A 23,012-nucleotide genomic window follows, 5' to 3' on the forward strand; every position below is an offset into this window, starting at 1 on the left:
CATGAGTAGCTGCTTCTGTCTGTCATTCCTTTTGCATCATGAAATACAAAGACCTAAATGCAGGCACACTCACAAAAAAAAACTCAGACAAAAAATTAAATATATTTAGTGTAATTAAATGCACTTTTAATGTGCATGTCTTTATTTAAAGTACAGCAATACTTTAAATAAATATTTTTCTGAATGTATTTTCCTGTCAATATTTATACATACAATGTATGGCAGAATTATTATACACTGCCACAGGAAGGCATGCCTTCTTATGGTGTTGAGCACAGATACCTCCTGAAAAAAGAAAAGCGACAAAAATGGGCACCACTAGGTTAAAGCGAAATCTTGTTTGTAAGCACGACTAGGTCATATAAAAAGTCTGTATACGAGTGGTGTTGAAAATCATATTAAAAACCTTGGCTCAGAAGATGATTTCATCATTCTTTGGAGGGTGTTACAGTTTCAGCAGTAGCTGAAAGAAGCATTAGCTTTTGGTGGTACAGTGTTTTGAGAAGTCCGTGTGAGAGTGATTTGCTGTATTTTGGGTTTTCTTTTTTAATACACAGCTTATATTCCCTGGTCATTGCATTTCTGGTTGTGATTCACAACACTGTTCAAATGTCAAATTTATCTTGCAGAAGTGAAGTGCTGCTGACCTTGTATTTATAGTTCATAAAACTTTAGCTATCATTCGTTTATATATGCGGCATTCTATCTTAATTTTTTTCAGTGTGCGGGCTGAAATATATAAATTTTATATGAGGTGACCATTCATTAGTATATATACTTGTGAGTTTTAATAAAGCATGCGTGTTGTAATTCAGTATAATCTGTGCAGTCTACATGGCTTGAAAACCTCAAGCAAAATTTTGCATCCCAAAGTAAACATGAGTGAAAAAATAGATATTGATGATTTTTTGCCATGCTATTTTAAAAATAATTAACAGTTGGAACTGGCTGTTCTTCAGCAAAGTTTAAGTTCAACTTCTATAACTTGAATTTTTAAAATATTTTTCTTCAAAATCAGCCTTTCACATTCACAGTACTCTTGCATTTGTATGTTACTACACATTCATATAGCATGGATAATAAGATTTTTAAAAAGACAGGTTTTATATACGGATGCCCAATGTTTTTGCATGTTTAGACTCTGAGGGTAACCTGTTTGTTTCTACTGGCAAATGAAATATCTTTTTAATTGTTAAAAAGTGAAACATTTTTTCCATATATTTAAAAAGAAAGTGTTTTTAACCCAGCACAATATTATGTCATAAAATATTCATTACCCTAGATATATACTGAATGTAAGTTTTCAAAGGCCAGTTCAAAAGGAGATGATACTTTTTTCTTCCCCAAAACAATTCTAATTGGTGGTTCTCCATTAACTTATATGGATTTTGTCGATGATACTTTCCTCTTGAGCATCACTTGAAAAGGGGCTCGCACACACTGATTTATGTTAGGTGAGCTGTTTCAGTTTTCCTTCCCCTTTCCCCCAAATGCTATTTAAGTGTGATTAATCTAAGTAAGTTTCCATCAATTCTCTAAACTGTTTCTGTTCAGGAACTAAGTACTTGGCGTTCTGCTGGAATTTATATGAAAATCCTATCCGAGCAGGCTGCTAGTATCAAAGCAGATTTCAAGTCAGGATTTCTCCTTGTTTTTCCTTAAGTACCTGCTGGACAGGGATGTGTAAGCTCTGGTTCTGACTTTTTGAACAGAAGAGGCTTTCAGATTGCCTATTTGTATGTGGTAATCCTGTAAAATTTTAACTGAATTCAAACTTTTTTTTCCTACCAGGTGCCATCTACACCATCTATCACCTTATATCCTCATGAGCTTGAGTTTTTGAGTTATTTGTTTAAAGCTCTGAAACAGGCTGTTTCATACCTCGCTGGGTAGAGTGGGGTATCTTATTCTCCACTGACTGTAAGCCATGAGCCTGCCTTATGGTTTTGACCTGCTGTAAATAATGCTGCCCATGAAAAATCTGTTTGGTGAGGAGCCTGAACTCATAATGTCAACTGCTGTCATAATCCAGTTGTGTGTTGCAGGGACGGCACCAGGGTTATCTGAAGCACGTAAAGCCCAGTCACACCGGTGATGACTGTATCTGGCATTGCTGAGGAGTGGAGAGGGAAGGTGCTTACGCCACTGTCATGATACATCCAGTGCTGATCCTTGGACTGTGGTTTGCAGTAACCTAGCACCAATGTAGAGACATGCATGGGCTTTAAGTGCTCTGAATTAGTTAGACATCACGAGTAGCTCAATGCAAGGAATGAGGCTATCTGTCTGACTTAGTGTTAAAGACCAGGCACCCTTACAGGATATTTTGGTAGGTATCACCTGCCTGTCCCGGTTTTATATTGCTGTCCTTCATGGAATCTGAGTGGTTTCTCAACTGAAAACAAACTCGCAGGAGTAATATTCAGGCATACATGCTAAATGCTGAGTATGACAAGTGTAATAGGTCTGCGAATGTTGTAGCACCTACATCTGTTGGTGCAGCTCATACCCATCAATAGCTTTTCCTCCCTCTGTGTAATGACTGGCTGGTTGTTCTGGCTGAGGTAAATCTTAGTCAACTTGGTAAATAGCCAGCCATGCATGCATCTGACTTAATTACGAATATCACACTTACTTGCAAATTCAGTTGGTAAAAAAATTCTGCAAACTTTAGAAGAAACCTACTTTTTTGTTAACCAGCTTCCCTGTAATGTTTAATGTACATTTCTCTCATACTGTGATTGTATCTGTGTCTGTACTAAGACAATACAAATAATTAACTCTTATTTGTTTATTATTTCTGTTTCTGTTCTGTTCTGCATGTGCTGTTCATATGCTAGGGAAAGTCATAGAAAAAAATCAGTGCTTCAACAAAAGTACCTTATAATTCACTCTATAAATATTGGGATTACAGAGCAAAGATTAAACCAAACCAGAGAGTTCATGTTGCATCTACATAAAGGACTAAGATATAAAAGAATGCCTTTACATTATTAAAGAAAATAGGAGGCAAATTATAGTTGGCGTGGTTTGGTAATAAAGGGCTAAGCTGGGCTGCTGGGTTTTGTTCTTGACTAAATTATTAACCCAGCCAGATATTGCTGTCCCTGAAATCGGAAAGGAAGTTTGAGCCCTTCTGACTGACTGACTGTAAGCAAGTTACCTAACTTTTCCTGTGCCTTTTATTTTTACAAAAAATGTGAAAGCTTTTAGAACAAAAAACAGGTGTAAGAAGGGCTGAATGATTTTGGATGTCTTGTTTCTTAGTTGCCCAGCATAAGGCTTGCTAAAATGTCCTTGGTTTCTCAAAGCAGAAGTTTATTGCTGTGAAACCTATGCCTGTTTAAAGTAGACTCAGAAAAGACAGCATATACAGCCCACTTGCTAGTTTTGAAAAACTTTTGTAATGGGCTCATGTTTGTATAAGTGTAAGATACTGTTCAAGCACAGATTCCCATCATTAGCTCTTGGTGCCTAGAACAACGCAAAATTATGTTTGACTTTGTAACTGTGCGATTGTAATAGTGAATTAAGTTATAAAAGTTAAGGAATATTGGATGTCTTTATACCACCAGGTATTCTACAGAATATAGGAATATGTTTTTTATATTCACCGTTGAAAACTGTTGTCTATGATGACACATTTGTACTAGATGTATATGCGTCATTTAGATCTACTGATAATATACCGTCTTTTAGGTCTATAACCATTTTTCATCCCTTAATGCTTGTTAACATTCAGGTTCCTGCAGTTTGTATGCATCTTTATATTCTTTGTAAGCAGGTGCTTAAAACAACTCTCATAACAGCAGCAGCCTCTGATAAATAATAAATAATACTCAATAATGAAATGAGTAGATGATTGCTTACATTTTAAGTTAACAATAGCTTTTTTCTCTGTCTGTAACTTTTCATTTGTGATAGATTGAAAAATTTGTTCCCAAATGAGTTTAAAATCCAGAAGCTTTCCACTTGCTCAAAGAGGTGTGGATATAATCTATAAAATCAAGATGTATTTGCTGAAATTTTAATAGATTTTTCTTTAGCAAACAGTGTTAGGAGTCAAATGCTGGAAGTGGTCACCCCCCCAGGTATAGATTTGTCTCTCTTCCTCCCACTAGACTATTTTCCATTTGGAGGTGCATCAGTGTAAATATCAAACCAAAAAAGCCTGTGTTTTACAGAAGAATGTGGCCTTTAATGCAAAATGAGTTACCATCTTCCTTCAGCAATTCCAAATATTGTTGGATTTATAATTTTTACATTTCCAAACAATATTTTTTTTTTTTTTTTAGCAGGTTTAGTTTATGCAATTTGCAGGCCAAGTGATTTCTCAAAACATACAATGTGCTTAGTGGCATGAACAGTGAATGAGAGTTTAGGATGATGAAGATTAAGGAAATCTATTACACTTCCTTTTAGTAATCTGAAATTGCTTTGAAATGAATCATTAGCAATGAGCTTAACAAAGGTATAAAAATACTGTACTAGTACTGTGCTAATGAAAATACCATCAGCGTCTTTATTTTATAATCATCTTGAAATAAAAATGCAACTTAGAAGACAGTAATAAAACAGGCAAATAAGGGTATTTTACAAATTACTATTACAGCAGTTATTTTAAAAATAAAGTGAACATGGATGATGTAAAATAATTGTTTCATTTTAGTTTCATTTTACAGTCAATCCCAGTATTAGATTTTCTGCAAGATGACATTGCTTGCATTTGTGTCCAGTAGGATTTTCTTTGCTGTAAAGGTGACTAACCAGCAGATAGATCTACACTATAAGCACTGCACTGGCATGCAAAAACAGTATCTGGTCCAGATGCAATTTTTTAGCAGAGAGATTTTCGCCCTCCTGCTTTATTCTTCCTTCTGCCTCCTATTGCCCGTCGTCTATCTAAAGCTAACTAGGCTGGCAAGAACTGTGTTTTCCAAAGTACCTGCAGCCCCCGTAGTGGGAGGTTTGGCCCATGCTGGTTCCCATTAGCCAGAGCGCACCCGGAGTGCCTCTGCCTGGCTTGTCTGTGGCAGCAGGCGGGCACGATGCTGACTTGGCCTCTCTGGGTCACATCTGTAATAAACATGGTCTTTTATCCTCATAACCACACAACATTAAAACCTGAGTGAATTATTATAATTGTGTCATGAAACTCAGCTTAACTTCGTAACCGAACGAGCAGGAGTCTTAGATGCCTCCTATACCCACAGGTGATACTACGTTTGTATCTGACTGGCTAAGAGTCCTGCCTCTTCCCCTGCCCAGTTATGGATATAAAGGGACCTGATGTAGCTGCTTCTCACATTAATAGAATTCCCTGTCATGCACAAGATTTCCTGCCCTGCTTAGCATTTTTGCTCATGATGAAGGTAAACTCTCCTTCCTTTCTGATGAAAAAATGGAACTTCTGTGAGATGCTGCTGTTTGGCCCTTACCCTGCATTCCCTGCGTGTCCAACCCAGCCTCCCTTTCATGTATCATTCCTAGTTTTTTTGTTGTTATTGGCCTTTTTCCCTCCTGGACATGGATATCTAAATTGTTTTTTCAGAAATCAGTCTCCTGCATTGTAATGGTGTATTATAAGATAATGATCGTTTTCTTTCAACTTTTAAAAATATTTAATTAAGGATTCAAAAGGATCGTTTTCTTTGTGTTGATTCTTGCTTACAGGGAAAAAAGTCCCTCAGGAGAACTACTAAATTATTTCTTAGTAAGGCAGGCTTGTGAGGCTTTGTTTCCGCCAGATTAGCTAAAATACATGCTGTCTGTTCACTTACGTCACAAAGGCCCTGATTCTATGAAGTGTTAAGTTCAATGGAATGACTTCTGCCCAAAGTTATTCAATTTTGCAATAATTCATGCCAGTACAGTTTGAAGCTGGTAGACATAGTAGTTTCCAGAGTCATCTAATTTTTCTACATTCCACTGACATAAACTCAGAATCTTACAAAATGCTGAACTTCTAGTGTTACAAGTATTTCCCAAGGTTTTCATAGTAGACCTTTTTGTCCAGTATCTGTTCTGTAAGTCCAGGAAGAAAGTGCTTAACTAGTTCACGACTGAAGAATTTTATTTGCCAAGCTCAATTCTCTGAGATATCTTAACATAGATGGATGTATTCCTAAGGTGATCTTCCAGTTTCACGGCAGCACAAATTGCATGGATAAGGTAACACTTTATAGTAAACTGTTGATACTAATATTACATCTAATGTTCATTTCTGAAGCCAGAAATGTAGGCTTTGTATGTTTTGTATGCTGTTCCTTGGCTAAACTGTTGCCTAGTGAATGTACCAGCCTTCTTCTCTGTGCAGTAATACTGTTCAGCTTTGCACAGGTTGAGGAGGTTGAGGATCTGTTCCCTGAAATGGAAATCCCTGAAGCTCTTTATGTAGCTGAGCCTATTTGGTTCATATTCCGAAGGATGATGGAATATGATCCACTGCTTGGGTGCAGGAAAGCTGATTAAAATTGCATCTTCATGTATTTATTCTGAATGCTGCTTCTGAAAGGTGAAAGCACAGAAACAAAGGTTTTTTCTTTATAAAGCACAGATGGCAAGGATTTACATTTCTCAAAACTTTCATGTTATCTCAGACCTGATCATGGAAACAGCCCTCCTCTTCAAGGGAGAGAGGGAGTTAATATTGGAACATTTTTTCTGCATCTGATGACTCTTTGATTAATGCTTCACTGGTATTTATTCTCACCATAAAGCTGTTATGACATAGAAACTGTTAAATCAATTTTCAGAGGAAAATCTGAAGCAAAGCCACAAAGGTATCCTGTGACAGTGCGAAGTCTTGAAGAGGGGATTCTTGAATCTTAGGCTGATGTGTTAACTGCTGGATCTTCCTTTCTGAAGCAAATGTGGTTTGAGTTGATTTTGTTCTCTGTTTTAGATATTATGAAAAAAATAAACCCTAAGTAGTCATGTGAAATATTTTTACAGAGGAAAACTATCCCTATAGGAAACACTGATGAGCTTCCCAATAAATACTACTTTTATAAATGACCTAACCTTTGTTTCATTTTAGTCATGTCCTATGAGAACTAAACAGGGTAATGTTCAACTAGTGCATTATTTAGAGACTTTTGGAGTACATTTTGAAAGCCTCATACAGAGAGAGCTCTGTCCACAGGATTCCCATTAAACACAATGGGAGCTGTGTGGCTAAAATCCTGCAGAGCAGTTTGAAAATGTATCCCGTGCTGTGCTGAAGATAGATGATTAAAGAATGAGTGCTTGAACGGGGAGGAGGGAGTGATGTTGTGATTCTCCATTTAGGGCTAGTTAGAGTAAAAAACCTTCTCTAAGCCCTTCTTAAATGATCTTCTGTTGGAAGTCCTAGCTAATAGCTCTCCTGTTTCTGCAAAAGAAATACCAATACATTACAAATAATTACAATAAACATTTGCACCTTACAGATGTCTAGATGTCCTTTCACTTCTTTTTATGCCTACCTTTTTTGTTGCTGTTCTGCTTTATTCTTTTTCTGTTTTCTTACACCTTGCTTACATTTTCATGTCCTTTTTTCTGCTTCTCCTCAAAGTTCCCTTACATCTTTTATGCTACTGTTGCCTTCATTTCTGCTCCTAATGTCTTGTGCTGTTCTCTTCCTCTCCATTCTCTCCTTAAGATGCTTCCTCAAAATTTTTTCCTCTGCTTTCCTTCTCTGTTCATAATTATTTCCTTCTTCTCTCTTCTCCTAGTCCAACTCTTAGTTAGTCCAGTTGCTCTACTTTGTGGGCCAAAGTAATGAGACACACTTTTCCAGAGCCCTTTGCTGTCCCCTCTATTCCTTTGGTTTTCCATGTTGATAGCTGGCCATCCCTCTAAAGTGTCCTTCACTTTTCTTACTGGAATTCTGGCATCATACAACTTACCTCCTGAACCTATGAGGTGAGAGATTTCAAATACTGCGTCTGATACAGGGGCGACATTCTGCATGACTTCAGCAAGGGGAAAATGGGGGCAGGCAGTAGTGGAAGCACATAAATGCAGCAGAGAGCCAGTGTTCTTTCTGTATATTTCAGTGCAAATCTTACACACAGAAACTTTCCCCTTCTTTTATTCAGTTCACCTCCAGGATAATGCAATTTAAAGAGTTGGGCTTCAATAGTGATGAATTTGGCATTTTAAGTCTGTGTATTCTGGTGTGTTTTTTTCCCGCTGTTACTTCACACAATGGATAATGACTGTGACAGAGTAATGTGTTGGGAAAGATATGGAGAGTGCTTTTCGGCGCTTAGCATAGAGGCACGAAAGTGTCCCTGCCTTTTTCTTTTTTTTTTTTTTTAATGTAGCTGTTCTTTCTTTCCTCTTGCATCTCATTTGCACCTTGATATTCTTTTTCTTCCCTTCTTTTTCTTATCTTTTTTTACTTTTGTTAGGCTTGCACACATATAGAAAGGGAGAACATTAAAAGTTATTAATGACAAAATATATCTAGGTCCTTCTTGGTTTTTTTGTGACCAGTTCACGATTAGTTTAATTCAGCCCTTCTTGTTTGTTGGCATCAAAGCTGATGATGCTGTGTATGACACTATTCCAGCCCTCTTCTGTGTGCACTGTCATGTATTTTTATTGCCTCATTATCAACTGCTTGTTTGTAGAAGAGCTGTCAATATAATTTTAGAGAGACTACCACTACCTAATGATACAGGTAATTAAGCCCTTGGAGACCATTATTCTTACCATATATTACTTGTTTAGGCCATTTTGCTGTGCTGCTAGGGTTTGGAAATCTACAACCACTAAGCTTTCATTCTTATGTCTCCGACATCACTTGGTTTTGTGGTTGTTTTCTAACCACCTGAAATTTCAGACTGGAAGAGTAATTACTTCTACATCTTAGGTTTCTTTGGTAGTAGATAATGTATTGCTGTTTACTGAATCTGTCTTCCAGAAGGGTAAACTCCTTTTGAGCTGAGCACCATTAGAATAGGAAAGGGTGTTGTTCCAGGGCAGTGCTGCAGGAAACGTGCATGGAAGGAGAAGGTACTTGGCATTCATTACCCTGGCAGTCATTCCTGATCTACTTTGGGGAAAAACACACAGAGGCATTTTATTTATGTATTTTTGATTCCATAAGTTGGTACTTTGGATGGTAATGTGGAGGGATTGTTGTGTGAGAAGGTCCTAGTCACACAGAGAGGGCATCCGGGCATTGCCTGTTTATGAAGGGTACAGAGAAAACACTTGATCATAGCTCATCAGCCAAGAACTGCCTCATACCCTCTGTTTGTGAATGTCTATTTGAACATCCAAAACAAGCTCTCGGCTGAGGAGAAAAAAGGAGAGACAAATCCTACATATACCTACAGCAGCACATTATCCCCCTTAGGAATTAAAATATTACCATATCATTATTTGTAGCACAGACATCCTTTGGAATATTCCTACACATTTCATCCGTCTTTGCTGATCTTAGATGTAGAGGCTTTCAGGAAGTCATGGCTGAATTGAAAATCTCCATTTTTTTTCTTTTCTTATTGTAGTCTTTATGACCTGAAATTTGGAAAGGCTGAAGTCCAGAAAGTCAAAAGAAATTATATTTATTAAGACTCCATGTTGTCTTTAAAAGTACTTTTAAGTGAGTGTCATGGTTGGGAACCAGAGGCATTTTTTCTTGCTGTTCTGTTGATTCTTGCTGTTCTTTGTATTTGTGAACATCTGAGGGGACCCATTTTCAGGGGATCCAAGTTCAAAGTGGGAAACTTTCCTGTCATACTTGAGTCCTGTGTAATTACATTGGCAGGAGTTTGGCCTTTGGGTCTTTGCAGTTGGCTATACAGTGTCAGGAAAGGGCTGGTGCTATCTGGTGAATTTGATTTCTGATGTAAGGTTTAGGTTATTGAACCAAACCAGGAGCGGTTTCTTGATTGTTTGTTTATTTAGAGTCCCATTAGCTCCATTAGTAGTTAGTTTTTTAAAGGCATTAAATTCACAAATAACATTTTAAGGGAAAGAGAATGCAAGAATTTAATAAACTTTACAGTCTTTGCCTCTGAAGGCATCAGGGCATGTTGCATGGTGTTCAATATGATGAAACTTTCTGAACATCTTTAATGGTATGCATACTTAGTAGTCACTTAATCCAAAGAATTATATATCTTTCCATACACAGTAATATGCATGCTCACTAGCCACTTAATCAGAAGAATTAGATATTTTAAGTGTTTTGCAATTTTTTAATGCTAAACAATTGTAGAATGGTGAGGTATAAATATCTCTCTATATCCTTCCACAAATCCTCCAGGTTTCATTTTAGTGCAGAAGAGCAGAAATGTCAGCATGATAAAAAGACAGAACAAGGCTTTTGATACCGTGCTTCACTCCAGATCAAACGGCTTGTTTAAGGTTATATGAGCACTAGCATAAGCTATTCATATGAAATATGCGAAACGTTACTGTATCAGTAAAGAGATAGCAAAACTGCCGATTTATTTCAAGTTACTGAAATCTTTTTTAAGATACAGAGCTCAGACCACTGATGGAAAGAGATGAAGATTTGTACAGTCATACCAACAAAACGATAGAGAGAGGACATGTCATCTGCTGCTTGGACCCATCAGGCTGAACAGTTGGCATCCTGGGTTCTAACGATCACTGATACCGGCCGTGTTGGTTAGCCTTGCTGTGTCTCAGTTTGTTCACCTGTAAGATGAAAACACAGTATATTATGTTAACCTGCATATTCACAGCACAAAATGCTGTGGACCTCAGACCTCTTACGAGAAGGGACTTAGTATGTCCTGAGATGAGGCCTCACGTAACTGATCTTTCTAATAGAATAACCGTGTTTACTAGCACATGGTGAGTTATGATAATTAAAGCTAGGGTGATTTGTCAGTTAGAAGAACAAACTCAACTTTGTGATAGATCATCCTTCGATTTTTACGGCAGTTGTTCACTAATTGGAAAATGCCAATACTTTGCAATGGATTTCCCAGTCATTGTGTAAATTAAAAAGTGGAACATGTTATAGTAAAGAAAATACTATTATTTATTGGTTCCATGCAGTTGGGATTTTACTTACAGAAAACCATATCCACCCATATTCACAGGGTATTGCTAACAATAGTGGAACCATCTCAAAACTCCTATAAGATTTGCAGATGGGTGGAGCTATGAGGAGACTGAAATAACTTTATATTGTCTAGAGCTTATGATTGGAGTCCGGAATCCAATGGCCTAAGAAAACCTCCACTGGGGAGTCAGAGAGGCTGAAAACAAATCATGATAATTTCTGCAGAAGGAAAAAAAAGTCCCTCCTCTTTTTAGCTTTCTTCCAGCTGCTGTCTGTACTGTGGACAGCACAGGTTGGTGTCTACTACAACACTGCGTAGTCTGAGCCTGAAAGCTTCATGATGGGCTGTGTAGTGTGGAAATGCATTAGAAGAGTTTGTTTGCATTGTGGAGGGTTCTGTAAATGCTTGTTGATGACAGACCTCATTTTCATCTTGCATTTCTCTTGTACCTACTTCAACCCCACAAAAGCTGCCTCCCTCCACGTAGCATCTTTGCTATTCATGGAAAACACATAGAAATTTATGTAGCTATATCAGGGTGGTCTTGGTACACCCTTGAAGCTGTAACTCCAAATGGAACAAGAGCTTTTCAATTTTGAGTTTTCAATTTTGACTTTACATTCCTGTAAGTAACTTCAAGCAATAGTGGTTTGTCTGTATCAGGGTGCTTATATGCAAAATTAAATATGTGTATTTGGAGGAGCTGGTAGATATGTCTATCCATCTATATATTTGCAAATATGAAAAAACAAATATTTGCTTAAAATGTAGAAAACAAGAAAAAAAGTAAAACCCCCAGTATTTGAAATTGGAAGTATTTGCAGTCTGATAGTATAGTTGTCTGTAATTTTTCCAATGCTTTTAGTTATGCTGAAACACTGTGACTATTTCTGGTGCCTCCAGCATGAATAGAGTTTGAACTTACAAGCATATGTTTAAGCTGACAGGAGAATTAGCTGTCTGTACGTGTCTGGTTCTATCCACTTAAAGTTAATGAAAATGTCTCCTGTCCTAAGGTCCCAAATATGTTACTGGGGAATTGTAGGTGGGACATTCCTTCCATTTGAAAAATCCTTTCAATTGCCTGTGAGAAGCTTTTCTGTGAGGCTTAGTCTTGGACTGGTTTTTTGCCTGTAACTTACAAAATCGTATATGGGGCTGGTGATGGAAGGCACCCATACAGTCCATATGGCATTTGTCTGTCTGTCAACACAAAAATAAACATTACCACTGGTTTCTGTTGCAGTTCAGAAACTTTTTACTGTGGGCATAAGTTTGCTGAGTGAAATCTGTATGGCTGAAAGAGACAATGGAAACATTTCCAACATTTCCTGGCTCAGATGGTAGGTAGAGCAGCTTCAGAGAAATGTCAGGTCTGCCATTGTGTGATAACAGAATCCAGACTTGTGTGGGAGCAGTGATATGCCAATGCTAAGGTCTTTCAAAATCCTACCCTACTTTTCTGAGGCTCAAGGCACATATGCATGTTATTTTAAGGATACCTTACAGATTTCCAGTGGATTCAATGGTCAGTGGTGTGACTAAGTAAATGTTGTGCTCAGTCTTTCAATTCTGTGTAATTTTCAAGTGGTGGTATGGTCTAGCGGACAGAGCATGAGATTAGATTGTCCACTCAAAAGAAGGATCCTTCACCACTCGTGTAAATAGAGCTTGAGACAGGTTTCATTCCACCACAGCCTTGAGATAGTTGCCCTCATCATGCACAAGATACTTTATTTTATGTGCTCCTCTTCTTGAGATAGCTTGCCCTTCAGGCAATGGTTCGAGTGTGCTTTGAGTATGTTTTTGGAAGGAGGGTTTAGCATGAGTATGTGAAAAGAGTGTGGCTTGGATTTGCCACTAGCAAGTGCCACAGGGTTGAGCTGGCTGCTAAGAGCCTGTGGTGGGGAAAGGGTCGTGATGGTGCTGCAGGGGGAGAATTTGCCTTGATATTTCCGGATTGATAAGCACCAGTACTGGTGAACAGAAAGAATAAACATAAATTATACATTATATGTGTGTCTTTCTGTTGTTGTCATGGAGGATATTGTTACTTTATTTTCCAACTGAAATATTAAGGATGGGTGTTGTGCATTCTGTAGACTTTGCCCAGCACACTGCTATAAGGCATGTACCAATGTCGTATCCTAAGCAGAACTGAAAATGCGGAGGAAACCCCTTGGGGTTTAAAGCCGCAGCATTTCCCATCTGTCAGTTCTCTTCTTAAGTTTATCACGTATCTGTTTTCACTTCTCTCTTTGCTTTTTTTTAATCCATTTTCAGTATCTAAATTCTTTGGAGAAGCTTGTGTCTGTCTCCTGGCTACCTACCCATTTGCAGCAATGGCCTAGCAGCGTGCTGCGGGCTCCCTGCAGTAGGTGCATGAGGGGAGTGGGCTTGGACACAGCCCCAGGAAGGAGGGGCCACTTCACCCTGGGGACCACCATGGCTCATGGAGGAGAGCAGAGGGTGTCAGGGCTGTACGTGTGGCTGGCAGGTCACTGCACAGCCTGGAGATGAGCCTGCAGATCAGGGGGAGAGCTGAGGAGAGCAGGCAGCCATATCTAGAGGTAATGGAAATCCTTGGGGCCAGAGGGGAGTAGGCAGAGTCTGCAGTTCAGAAAGCTTCTAATTTATTTGAAATCAGGTACAAGGAAAGACACTCCTGCAAGGATGCAGTGAACAGCAACTGTTGTTTGATGAGCTCTCTTTGTTTCTGTTATGTCTTGTAAAGCCACTTTCATATTTTTCCTCCTTTAAAAAAATCTGATATTTAATCTAAAATCTGGATTTTTTTTATTTGTTCAGGAAGGGGTATTGTGTGTGTTTGTTTACTTTGAAGCCTTTTGGTGGTTTGAGGAACTCACTGTCTAAGCTGATCCGTGCTTTGAACAGAGTAGTGAGGGAAGTGAGATGCAGATAACCCCAAACCTGAAATTCGAAATGACATATGAGTAAGCAAACAAATTTATGCGGGAGCTGAGTCAGAAGCTTTTTGGTTGGTTGGATTGTGGGCTTGGAGAGAGAGCTGCAAGGCTTGGACAGAGGCACAGAAGTCTGCCACCAAAGCCAGACAGATTGCAGTCTCCAAAGAGACAACCAAAGTCCAGCTGGTGAAAATGCTGGCTGGTTCACAGGTGAACCAAGAGCTGAAAGAGCTGAGAAACCACGTGGGAACCTGTTCCTTGGTCCACAATCAGGTGGTAGGGAGGGGTCACACAGCTCAAGGAGCTGAAACCCAGGCCACATCTCCAGGGAGGCTATACCTGAAAATAGAAGTCAAGAGACTTAAGCCGGAGACTGCCTAGGAGAGAGGCAGGAAGCTTCACTGTCTCACAGATAGGAGCTGGAAGAAAATACCCACCAGAGAATTTTGATTACACAGAAGTAAGTTAAGCTGAACATGGAGAAAGATATGTTATTGGTATTTTTCTCTAAGACTTTTAAAAAGAGTCCTGCATCTGCTGCGTGGCGTAAGGAGACGCAAAAAGCTGAAATACAAACCTCAACTGCTGCAGTAAGATTCTGTAGAAACCTTTGGACACGTCTCTGTAAGACTGTAAGTCAGTATCAAGTTGAAGGATTTCTTGTGACATGTATTTGAAATAACCACTGAGTACTGCCACCTCATCTTGAGGGTGATGAAAAGGGAAGGTGATAGCACCCACCAAAAGGTAGCTGCCAGCCTGTGGAAATCTTGAAGGAATTAGGTCAATGGAGAAGGGGTTGAAGCAGTCATGCACCTTCTAGAGCTGGAATGTCTACATGCTACCTGTCCCTTGGAGGGAGAATCATAAAAAGGGCTGTGTGGGATGCAGCTGAAGAGAGCATGGGCTATAGAGAGTGTTTATTCCCTATGCTAGAAGTAGAAACACAGATCAGGATATATGGGAAGGATTTTTTTCATGGACAGTTGCTTTGTCAATGAAAGGTTTTTGGTCTGGGGAGATCAAACCCCTCTAGGGGATACGCTACAGAGGACTGGAGAAGACAATGGGTTTCCTCTGCAGTGAGACAGGACATAAAAGCATGTCCCACACAGTTGTCCTGGTTTCAGCTGGGATAGAATTGATCTTCTTCCTAGCAGCTGGTATAGTGCTGTGTTTTGGATTTAGGATGAGAATAATGCTGATAACACACTGATGGTTTAGTTGTTGCTAAGTAGTGCTGACACTGGTCAAGGACTTTTCAGCTCCCCATGCTCTGCCAGGTGCACAAGAAGCTGGGAGGGGGCACAGCCAGGCCAGCTGACCCAACCTGGCCCAAGGGACATTCCATACCATATGATGTCGTGCTCAGTATAGAAACTGGGGGCAGTTGTCTGGGAGGCAGCAATCGCTACTTAGGGACGGGCTGGGTGTTGGTCAGTGGGCGGTGAGCGGTTGCATTGTGCATCACTTGCTTTGTATATTCTTTTATCATTATCATTATTATTACTACTAGTAGTACTTTTTTATTATTATTTTTTCAATTATTAAACTGTTCTTATCTCAAACCATGTGTTTTCTCACTTTCAGTCTTCCGATTCTCTGCCCCATGCCATGGTGGGAGGAGTGAGCGAGCAGCTGTGTGGGGCTCAGTCACCAGCTGGGGTTAAACCACGGCAATCCTCGGTTCACCTTCTCCTTCAGCAGTTTCTGTGACTTGTGATTATTATACAGTGGGGCCTCTTCAGCACGTGTCACCTCCTCCTCTGGTGAAATTCCAAAATCTTTGCCTTCTGGCCAGTCCATGATCACTTCCAATATTCCTGGGCAACTGGAGCCCATTGTGTGATCAGTGTGACCCACTTACTCCACACAGCATCACTTGCATGGTGCGTACAGGGGATCGAGCTCAGTCGGCAGAGCATAGGACTCTTAATCCTAGGGTAGTGGGTTTGAGCCCAATCTTGGGTGCCAAAAAGGATGGTTGTGGCTTAACCCCAGCTGGTGACTGAGCACCACACAGCCAATTTCTTGAGAGAATCAGAACAGTAAAAGTGAGAAAACTTGTGGGGTGAGATGAGAACAGTTTAGTAATTGAAATAAAATAAAATAGTAATAATAATTAAAAGAAGAATGTACAAAGCAAGTGATGCACAATGCAATTGCTCGCTGACCAGTGCCCAGCCAGTCCCTGAGCAGCGGCCTGCCGACCAGCTTTCCCCCAGTTTGTATACTGAGCATGACACCGTATGGTATGGAATGTCCCCTTGGGCTAGGCTGGTCAGCTGTCCTGGCTGTGCCCCCTCCCAGCTAATTGTGTACCTGGCAGAGTATGGGGAGCTGAAGAAGTCCTTGACTAATATAAGCAGTACATAGCAACAGCTAAAACGTCAGTGTGTTATCAGCATTATTCTCATCCTAAATCCAAAACACAGCACTCTGCCAGCTACTAGGAAGAAAATTAACTCTATCCCAGCTGAAACCAGGACAACAGTTGAGAGGTTGGTTAGAGAAAGTCCTCTTCACATGTGAAATTACTGTGACAGACATCTCTCTCAAGGAAGGCAATCAATAAACCTAACTGAAAGGGGTCTGAATGACCTTTTTGGGAAGGGGGAAATATATGGGGAAGGTTCTGCAGAGTTGGAGGGCTGAGAGAACACTTCTGCCTCCTTGCATTAGTGTATTTGAGGAAAGATTAATTCCTGTTTGGCCTTAAAATCTGTTCTTAGGGAGGACCCCAACAAAATAGCTTATGGCTTTGATCCTCTTGAAATGACAGAACTGGGAGAGGCACAAAGCCGGCAGGTTTTCTGACCATGTCCCAGCATTGCTGGGGAACGGCACAAAGGAGGTGCCCATTTATGAAGGTGATGGTCCTGAGAAAGTTGGGAGGAAAGTCAGGAACTTGACTGCCTACCAGTGATGCGTCAACCCCAGCAGGCTCTGCCTCGCCTGGCCTGGATGAAACTGTGCTCTGGCGCACGCTGTGAGTTGCAGCAGCAGGGCCAGGCGAGAGATGGAGGCAGCGGAGCTGTCAGAAACATAACATCAAGAAGCTTTAAAAGCAAGTCTCCTACAGCCTAGTGGGTCCTGGCAGGCAGGTCCTGGCTTCCAGACGAGATTTCAGTTGCAGCAAAAATACAGAGGCTTCCTTCTGCCATCGTGGGCGCCTGAGCATCTGTGCCCTGTGTGCTGCTTCCTGGCCAGGGAATGATGTTTCCTCCTTTCCAGAGATTCCTCTGGCCCCCTTGCCCAGAAACCCACACACAGAAACAAAGCCAAAGTAAATAACTGTACATTGCAGTTGGATTGATTTCCTGGTATTCTCTCAACAGCACAGGACAAATGACATTTTTAAAATGTAGGAATGACTGATTTTCTTTCAGGAGGAATAGCAGCAAGGACCTGTGGATCATAAATTCAAGTCCTTGTCTCTTGACCCTGCTGTGTAATTAATTTCATAAACTGCTCAACTCTGGCTTAAAACTGTTTACGTTTCTCATTCCGTTACTCTACCTGGCAGGCTGGTTCAGAGCCTCACCTTTTTCAATAATTAAAAGCATTGTAATTCCAGCCTAAATGGAACCACTATATCCCCATCTTGTTTTGTCAATCATTAGTCTTAGGTTGATGCAGTTTTCTTTCTCATTTTACTTTTTCTCACTGATTCTTTGTGGAAGTCATACCTGTGTAAGCCCTTGGTCTCTTAAGTTTAGCAAGATAAGTTGTTTAGTCTCTTCTCATGGCACAGACTCTCAATTCCTCTAAACAACCTCAGAGCTGTCTCTTCACCAAATCCTCTCTGAACGAGCTGCTCTTGAACACTGGTGATTGTAATTGCAGATAATATTCCAGATGAAATCCTGACAGTGCTTTCCACAGTAGCATTAATATTTTATGGTCCTTAAACTCTTATGTTCCATGAACAGATTCTGGTCTCAGAGTGCCTCATTTCTTCTTCTGTTTAATGCTTTGAGAAATTTATCCTTAGGTTAGGACTGGTGGAGGACTGTTTCCCTACTCTAAACTGACATTTTGTCAAGAAACTTAAGAAGCTTCTATCAAACGTGGGTTTCATCTATTTTTCCCCTAAAGAAAATAGCTTCATAAAAAAAGAAGAATTCAAAGGATCACTTCAGTTTTAAAAAAACTTCAATTTCCTGTTCAAATAATAGATGTAACAAAAAATTTAATGGTACTAATTGAGATGCTTCAGATGAATAGACAGTAAATAGAACACTAAAGAAAGGGGAAAATAAATGTTCTTAAATACTGACTGAAGAATGTAGACTCGGGAACGGTGAGCTTTAGAGACTGTTTTTGCAGATTGTAACAGCTTGAGAGTTACATAAGATGCACAGAATCCTTGGCAAAACAGGTTTTTTAGCATAGGCCAGCAAGCAGGCAGAATACACGCGTGGGGGATAGCTATTCTAGATGTAATCGGCAAGGGCTTGATGTTGGAGTGGGTCCATCTAGGATATTAGAATCATGACCATGAGAAGATAACCTTTTGCGGTTACCAGAAGGGGGGAAAAATATAGGTTGATGTGTAGAAATAACCTTTCATAAAGCTCCTAATACTTCTGCTTCACTTCCAAGATTTACATGTCTTTTGGAACCCTTGTTCAGGGAGCAAAACATGAGATTTCAAGTTAAATTTATAGAGGCTCAACCGTTCTTGCATTCTTTAAAAGAATTTATACTAAATCTTTCTGGCACATACTGTCACTGTGGAGAGTATTAGAGATCATAATACAACAATCGCTTTTCAATTAAGGTGCCATTAATTCATGCTTCAGAGATTCTAATTTATAAGAAACAAGTCTTGATTATTATCCTGTGCCATGTTTGGTCCTTCCTAAAAATGGACAACTGGGATGCTAGTGAAGAAGCAGCAGCTTACAAACTGCAAGAGCATTGACCATCAGAGCTTTGCAGTAAATCTGACTGTAAGGCGATTTCACCTCCCTGTTTGTCAGAAACTAGTTTTCTCTTTCCTTTTTCAGATGTTCCATGGGTACCTAAAGCTGGTAAGATCCTCTCAGTGCTGGTTTTATAGTGACATGACCACACAGACAGTGTCTCTGTCATGCCTGTGGTTCAGCTTTACGACTGTCAACTGTTACAAACTTTTAGAATAGCTGCAAACAACAAAACAACGAAAGTCTCAGCTGTGTTTAACTGAGCTCTTTGTCGTTTTGCAAAGATTATTCTGTTGCGTAGAAATCTGAGTGCTGATGGGAAGTGTTTCTAATTGCCACGTGAAACTGTGTGCTCGCCAGTCCCTATAAGGCTGTTTCACAAGATGGGCCTGTTGTCCAAAATAAACCGTCTGAATTTGACTGAAGGTGAAATGACCTATTGAATTTAAGAATTCTTCATAATTTTTCTGAGCTGGTTTAACGGATGATACTAATATGCAGCTAGACTATATTTTCATTAATACTTTAGGCCTAAATTAAACTCTGATTTTAGTGATAGTTGAATCTATTCTTTCTCCCATTTTTGCTTGTTTATTAAGTTGTAAGAACTTTATGGAGGACTAGAGTTGGAACTGTGTATGCATATATAAATGCAATAATTAAGAATCCTATGACATCATTAATTTAAAAATGAAATGATGAGCATGTTAAGAAATGAAATCTTTCAGTGAGGACTGCACAGGAATTTATATTACGAACCAAAATGATGTGTTCATTTCTATAAAAGGCATCTGATTAAGGTCAGCCTATGAGCAGAAATGGTTCCAATCTGCAACTGAAAAACTGCACCACTGTCTGCACTAGAGATTAGAGCTGGCTTGTTTTTATTCACATTTGGTCAACAGATGGTCCAACTATTCTGTGGGCATGCTGGCAATGTAGAAGTCTGCACATCAATGACAAAAACCCCATCATAAGAATAAGTAAAATGTCAGTGTTCGTCTGAGTAGAATGAATACCCAGTGTCGGCTTCTCAAGAAGTAGCGTAGCTGGCTGACTTGAAAGGAGAAAACGTAGCACACATTGTATTATTTCTAAATTAGCCAATACCATTCATTCTGATAAGACTGAAAGAACAGAAAGACTATGAGGCTTATATAAAAGATAATGTTACTGGCCTTTGGCCAGAGCAGTTAGCTAATATTTGCTGTGTCGCTGGATTGTTACCTTAGAAATAAAAAAAAATTGATACACTGTGAATAATTCTTCTGCTCAACTGCATTTGCAACGAATGGTACACAAAAGTCGTGTTTCCCTAAACACAGTAGAAATAAACAACAGCAGGCAGTTTCTGGTCTGATATGCCTTGGAATACTGGCTCTTTTTTCAAGGTCACAGTTTTAATACACAGTGTATCTGGCAATATGGCTTAAGGTATTTCTCTCTCTCTCTCTCCTGCCTTCGTGTCGCCCTGTCGTAGTTTAACCCCAGTTGGCAGCTAAGCACCACGCAGCCGCTCACTCACCCTCCCCCCTCCGCAGTGGGATGGGGGAGAGAATCGGAAAAAAAAGTAAAACCAGTGGGTTGAGATAAAGACTGTTTAATAGGACAGCAGAGGAAGAGAAAATAATAATAATGATGATGATAAAAGAATATACAAAACAAGTGATGCACAATGCAACCGCTCACCACCCGCCGACTGATGCCCAGCCCGTCCCTGAGCAGCAATCGCTGCCCCCCGGCCAGCTCCCCCCAGTTTCTATACTGGGCATGATGCCGTATGGTATGGAATGTCCCTTGGGCCAGGTTGGGTCAGCTGGCCTGGCTGTGCCCCCTCCCAGCTTCTTGTGCACCTGGCAGAGCATGGGGAGCTGAAGAGTCCTTGACCAGTGTCAGCACTACTTAGCAACAACTAAACCATCAGTGTGTTATCAGCATTATTCTCATCCTAAATCCAAAACACAGCACTATGCCTGCTACTAGGAAGAAAATTAACTCTATCCCAGCGGAAACCAGGACACACCCACACACCCATGCCACAGCAGTTTCCCTTCTCCAGCCCCTTTTCCAGCCTGGCTGCTCTTCCAACTCTATCAAGGGATGGAGACAGCTTCAAAGGAAAAGAACAGAAAACATGAAAGTGAGGGTGAGAAACTGTTGCATCTGCACAGGTGAAGAAGCTGTACGGGAGTGAGAATCTGCATGAGGAGATGGGGAGTGGGGAGAAGTGTGAGGACCTTCAGGTGGAACTGGCGCTCAGCATTTTTTGTTGTAACACCCAGCGTCTTTGTTGTGTCCGTCACTGCTTCTCTGTCTTTTGATCCCTTTCCTCTTCTTACCGGTACTCACAGAGCTGAAACCAGCTGTAGTCCCAGACACTTTATTTGTGGTCAGCCTCACTGACATCTCCTAAGGCCATGGATTTAATTTCTGATTTACCTTGAATGGGACCAGTGTTTCATCGGTTGCTTCCGTTATCCCCAGCCGTCCTATTGTGCAAAGGAGCAGAACTCTATTTTGTTGAGCCTCATTCAGGAGGGTTAGCGTTATTATCAGTTTTAACATGCCTGATGAATGCGTGTAGATCAAAGACAACTTTTGATATTGTCTATTAACACCTTTTAAAATGAAAGTGCAAGCCTTCCTTCTTTCACTGATGGAACTGAAGTCGATTATGTTTTCATGAGATGGTAGTACCAGATTGTAGCCTACACTTGCTTTTTACCTCCCTTTGAAAGGGCAAAGAAGGGTGAATGTGTTCCAGCAGCTGTGCCTCTTTAAACAAATGTACTGGCACACACTACTGCACCTATAACATAGAGAGTAAATACTAGTAATGTATTTGACAGTCTGTCTAAATTGCACAAAACTGACAATTGGCTAGAAATACAGCAGTTGGTTTTTTTTAATCTGACTGATTTTGTTCCTAAATGACAGTAATTTTATCATGGTGTTTGGTTACACTGTTGACAAGGTGGTGTCTTTTGCACACATTTGGTTTTAATTTTTGTAACTGAGCTCCAGTAGGATTTTAACAATACAACTAATTACTGTGCATATTGAAAAGATAAAAGAGTGCCCTTAATGTGTTATTCATAACATGGAGTATGAGAACATTATAAGGCCAGGATTGTCTTTAAATATTAATTTCATGGTAGCCATGGATGCATTAGGCTCTTGTAAAGAACAAAAACACTGAATGCAACTCTTAATTTTTTTCCATACAGTTGACTTTTATAAATATTTTCATTCTCTAGAATGGAGGAGACAGTGAGAAATCTGCTACAGAGCCAAGGATCCCCAGGCCAGAATGGAGAAGGAACTGTCAATATCATGAAGGTATATCAGGTATTAGTGACTTACTACCTGTTTTCTTGTGATAGGAAAGTTCTTTAAAACAAAAATTGCACTACTGAGGTAAACGTGTCTGGCATGATTTCCTCTATTTATTTGTTAGTTAGGAATACTTGTAAGTGGTGGTTGGTACCATCTACACTTTTGCAGGTGTTCTCTCACCACAGTTTAAGGTTTGTCATTTTCATTGTCATTGTGTTATCGGCAGTTGTTGCTCCTCACAGTTAACAGGGGACAGAGAAACTAGTTTTGAAGGCTCTTAAAGCATTTAATATTTTAAGTAATGTATTCCAGCATCTCTAGAAAACATAGATGCTTTTGACAACTTAACCTTCAGATTGTGATGGATAATTTTATCCACTCATATTCTTATTGGGTGTGAGGTTTCCATATCAAGCTCCATAGTTTTTTATCACTGCTTGTGGCGTGTCTCTACCCCAAGCCTCACTTGGGGTAGAAAGAGTGTGTCTCAGGACAGAATTTAGGAGAGCAAGGATTTTAGAAATTTTTCAAAGGGAACTAGGTCTGTTTATCCTGTTTCTAAGAAGGGAGAGATTTACATATTCCTAATGTACTGCTGTATTCTGGAAGCAGTGAACCTGAGGTGGTGGAAAGCCTTTTTAAGTGTCTAGAAACAGGAATGAGATACATCCCAGTTAATCAGATATTCTACACATGAACTCTTTAACAAAAACTGCTTAATGAAGTCAGTCCTATCCTGTATCTTTTTAAACAGTATAAGCATTCCTTATAAAGATAGAAAATGC

The 23,012-nt window shown here is 39.8% G+C and overlaps 1 protein-coding gene across 1 annotated transcript in view; it reads left to right on the plus strand.

The window, feature by feature from the left end:
- NCKAP5 (NCK associated protein 5) overlaps positions 1–23,012 on the plus strand; it is a 385,499-nt gene that overhangs the window by 212,838 nt on the left and 149,649 nt on the right. Inside the window, exon 5 of the mRNA XM_075710363.1 lies at positions 22,149–22,239. Coding sequence (XP_075566478.1) covers positions 22,149–22,239 — 91 coding nt within the window. The remainder of the gene's footprint in view (positions 1–22,148; positions 22,240–23,012) is intronic.

This window comes from Pelecanus crispus, chromosome 5 (assembly GCF_030463565.1).
Source record: "Pelecanus crispus isolate bPelCri1 chromosome 5, bPelCri1.pri, whole genome shotgun sequence".
NCBI classification, from domain to species: domain Eukaryota; kingdom Metazoa; phylum Chordata; class Aves; order Pelecaniformes; family Pelecanidae; genus Pelecanus; species Pelecanus crispus.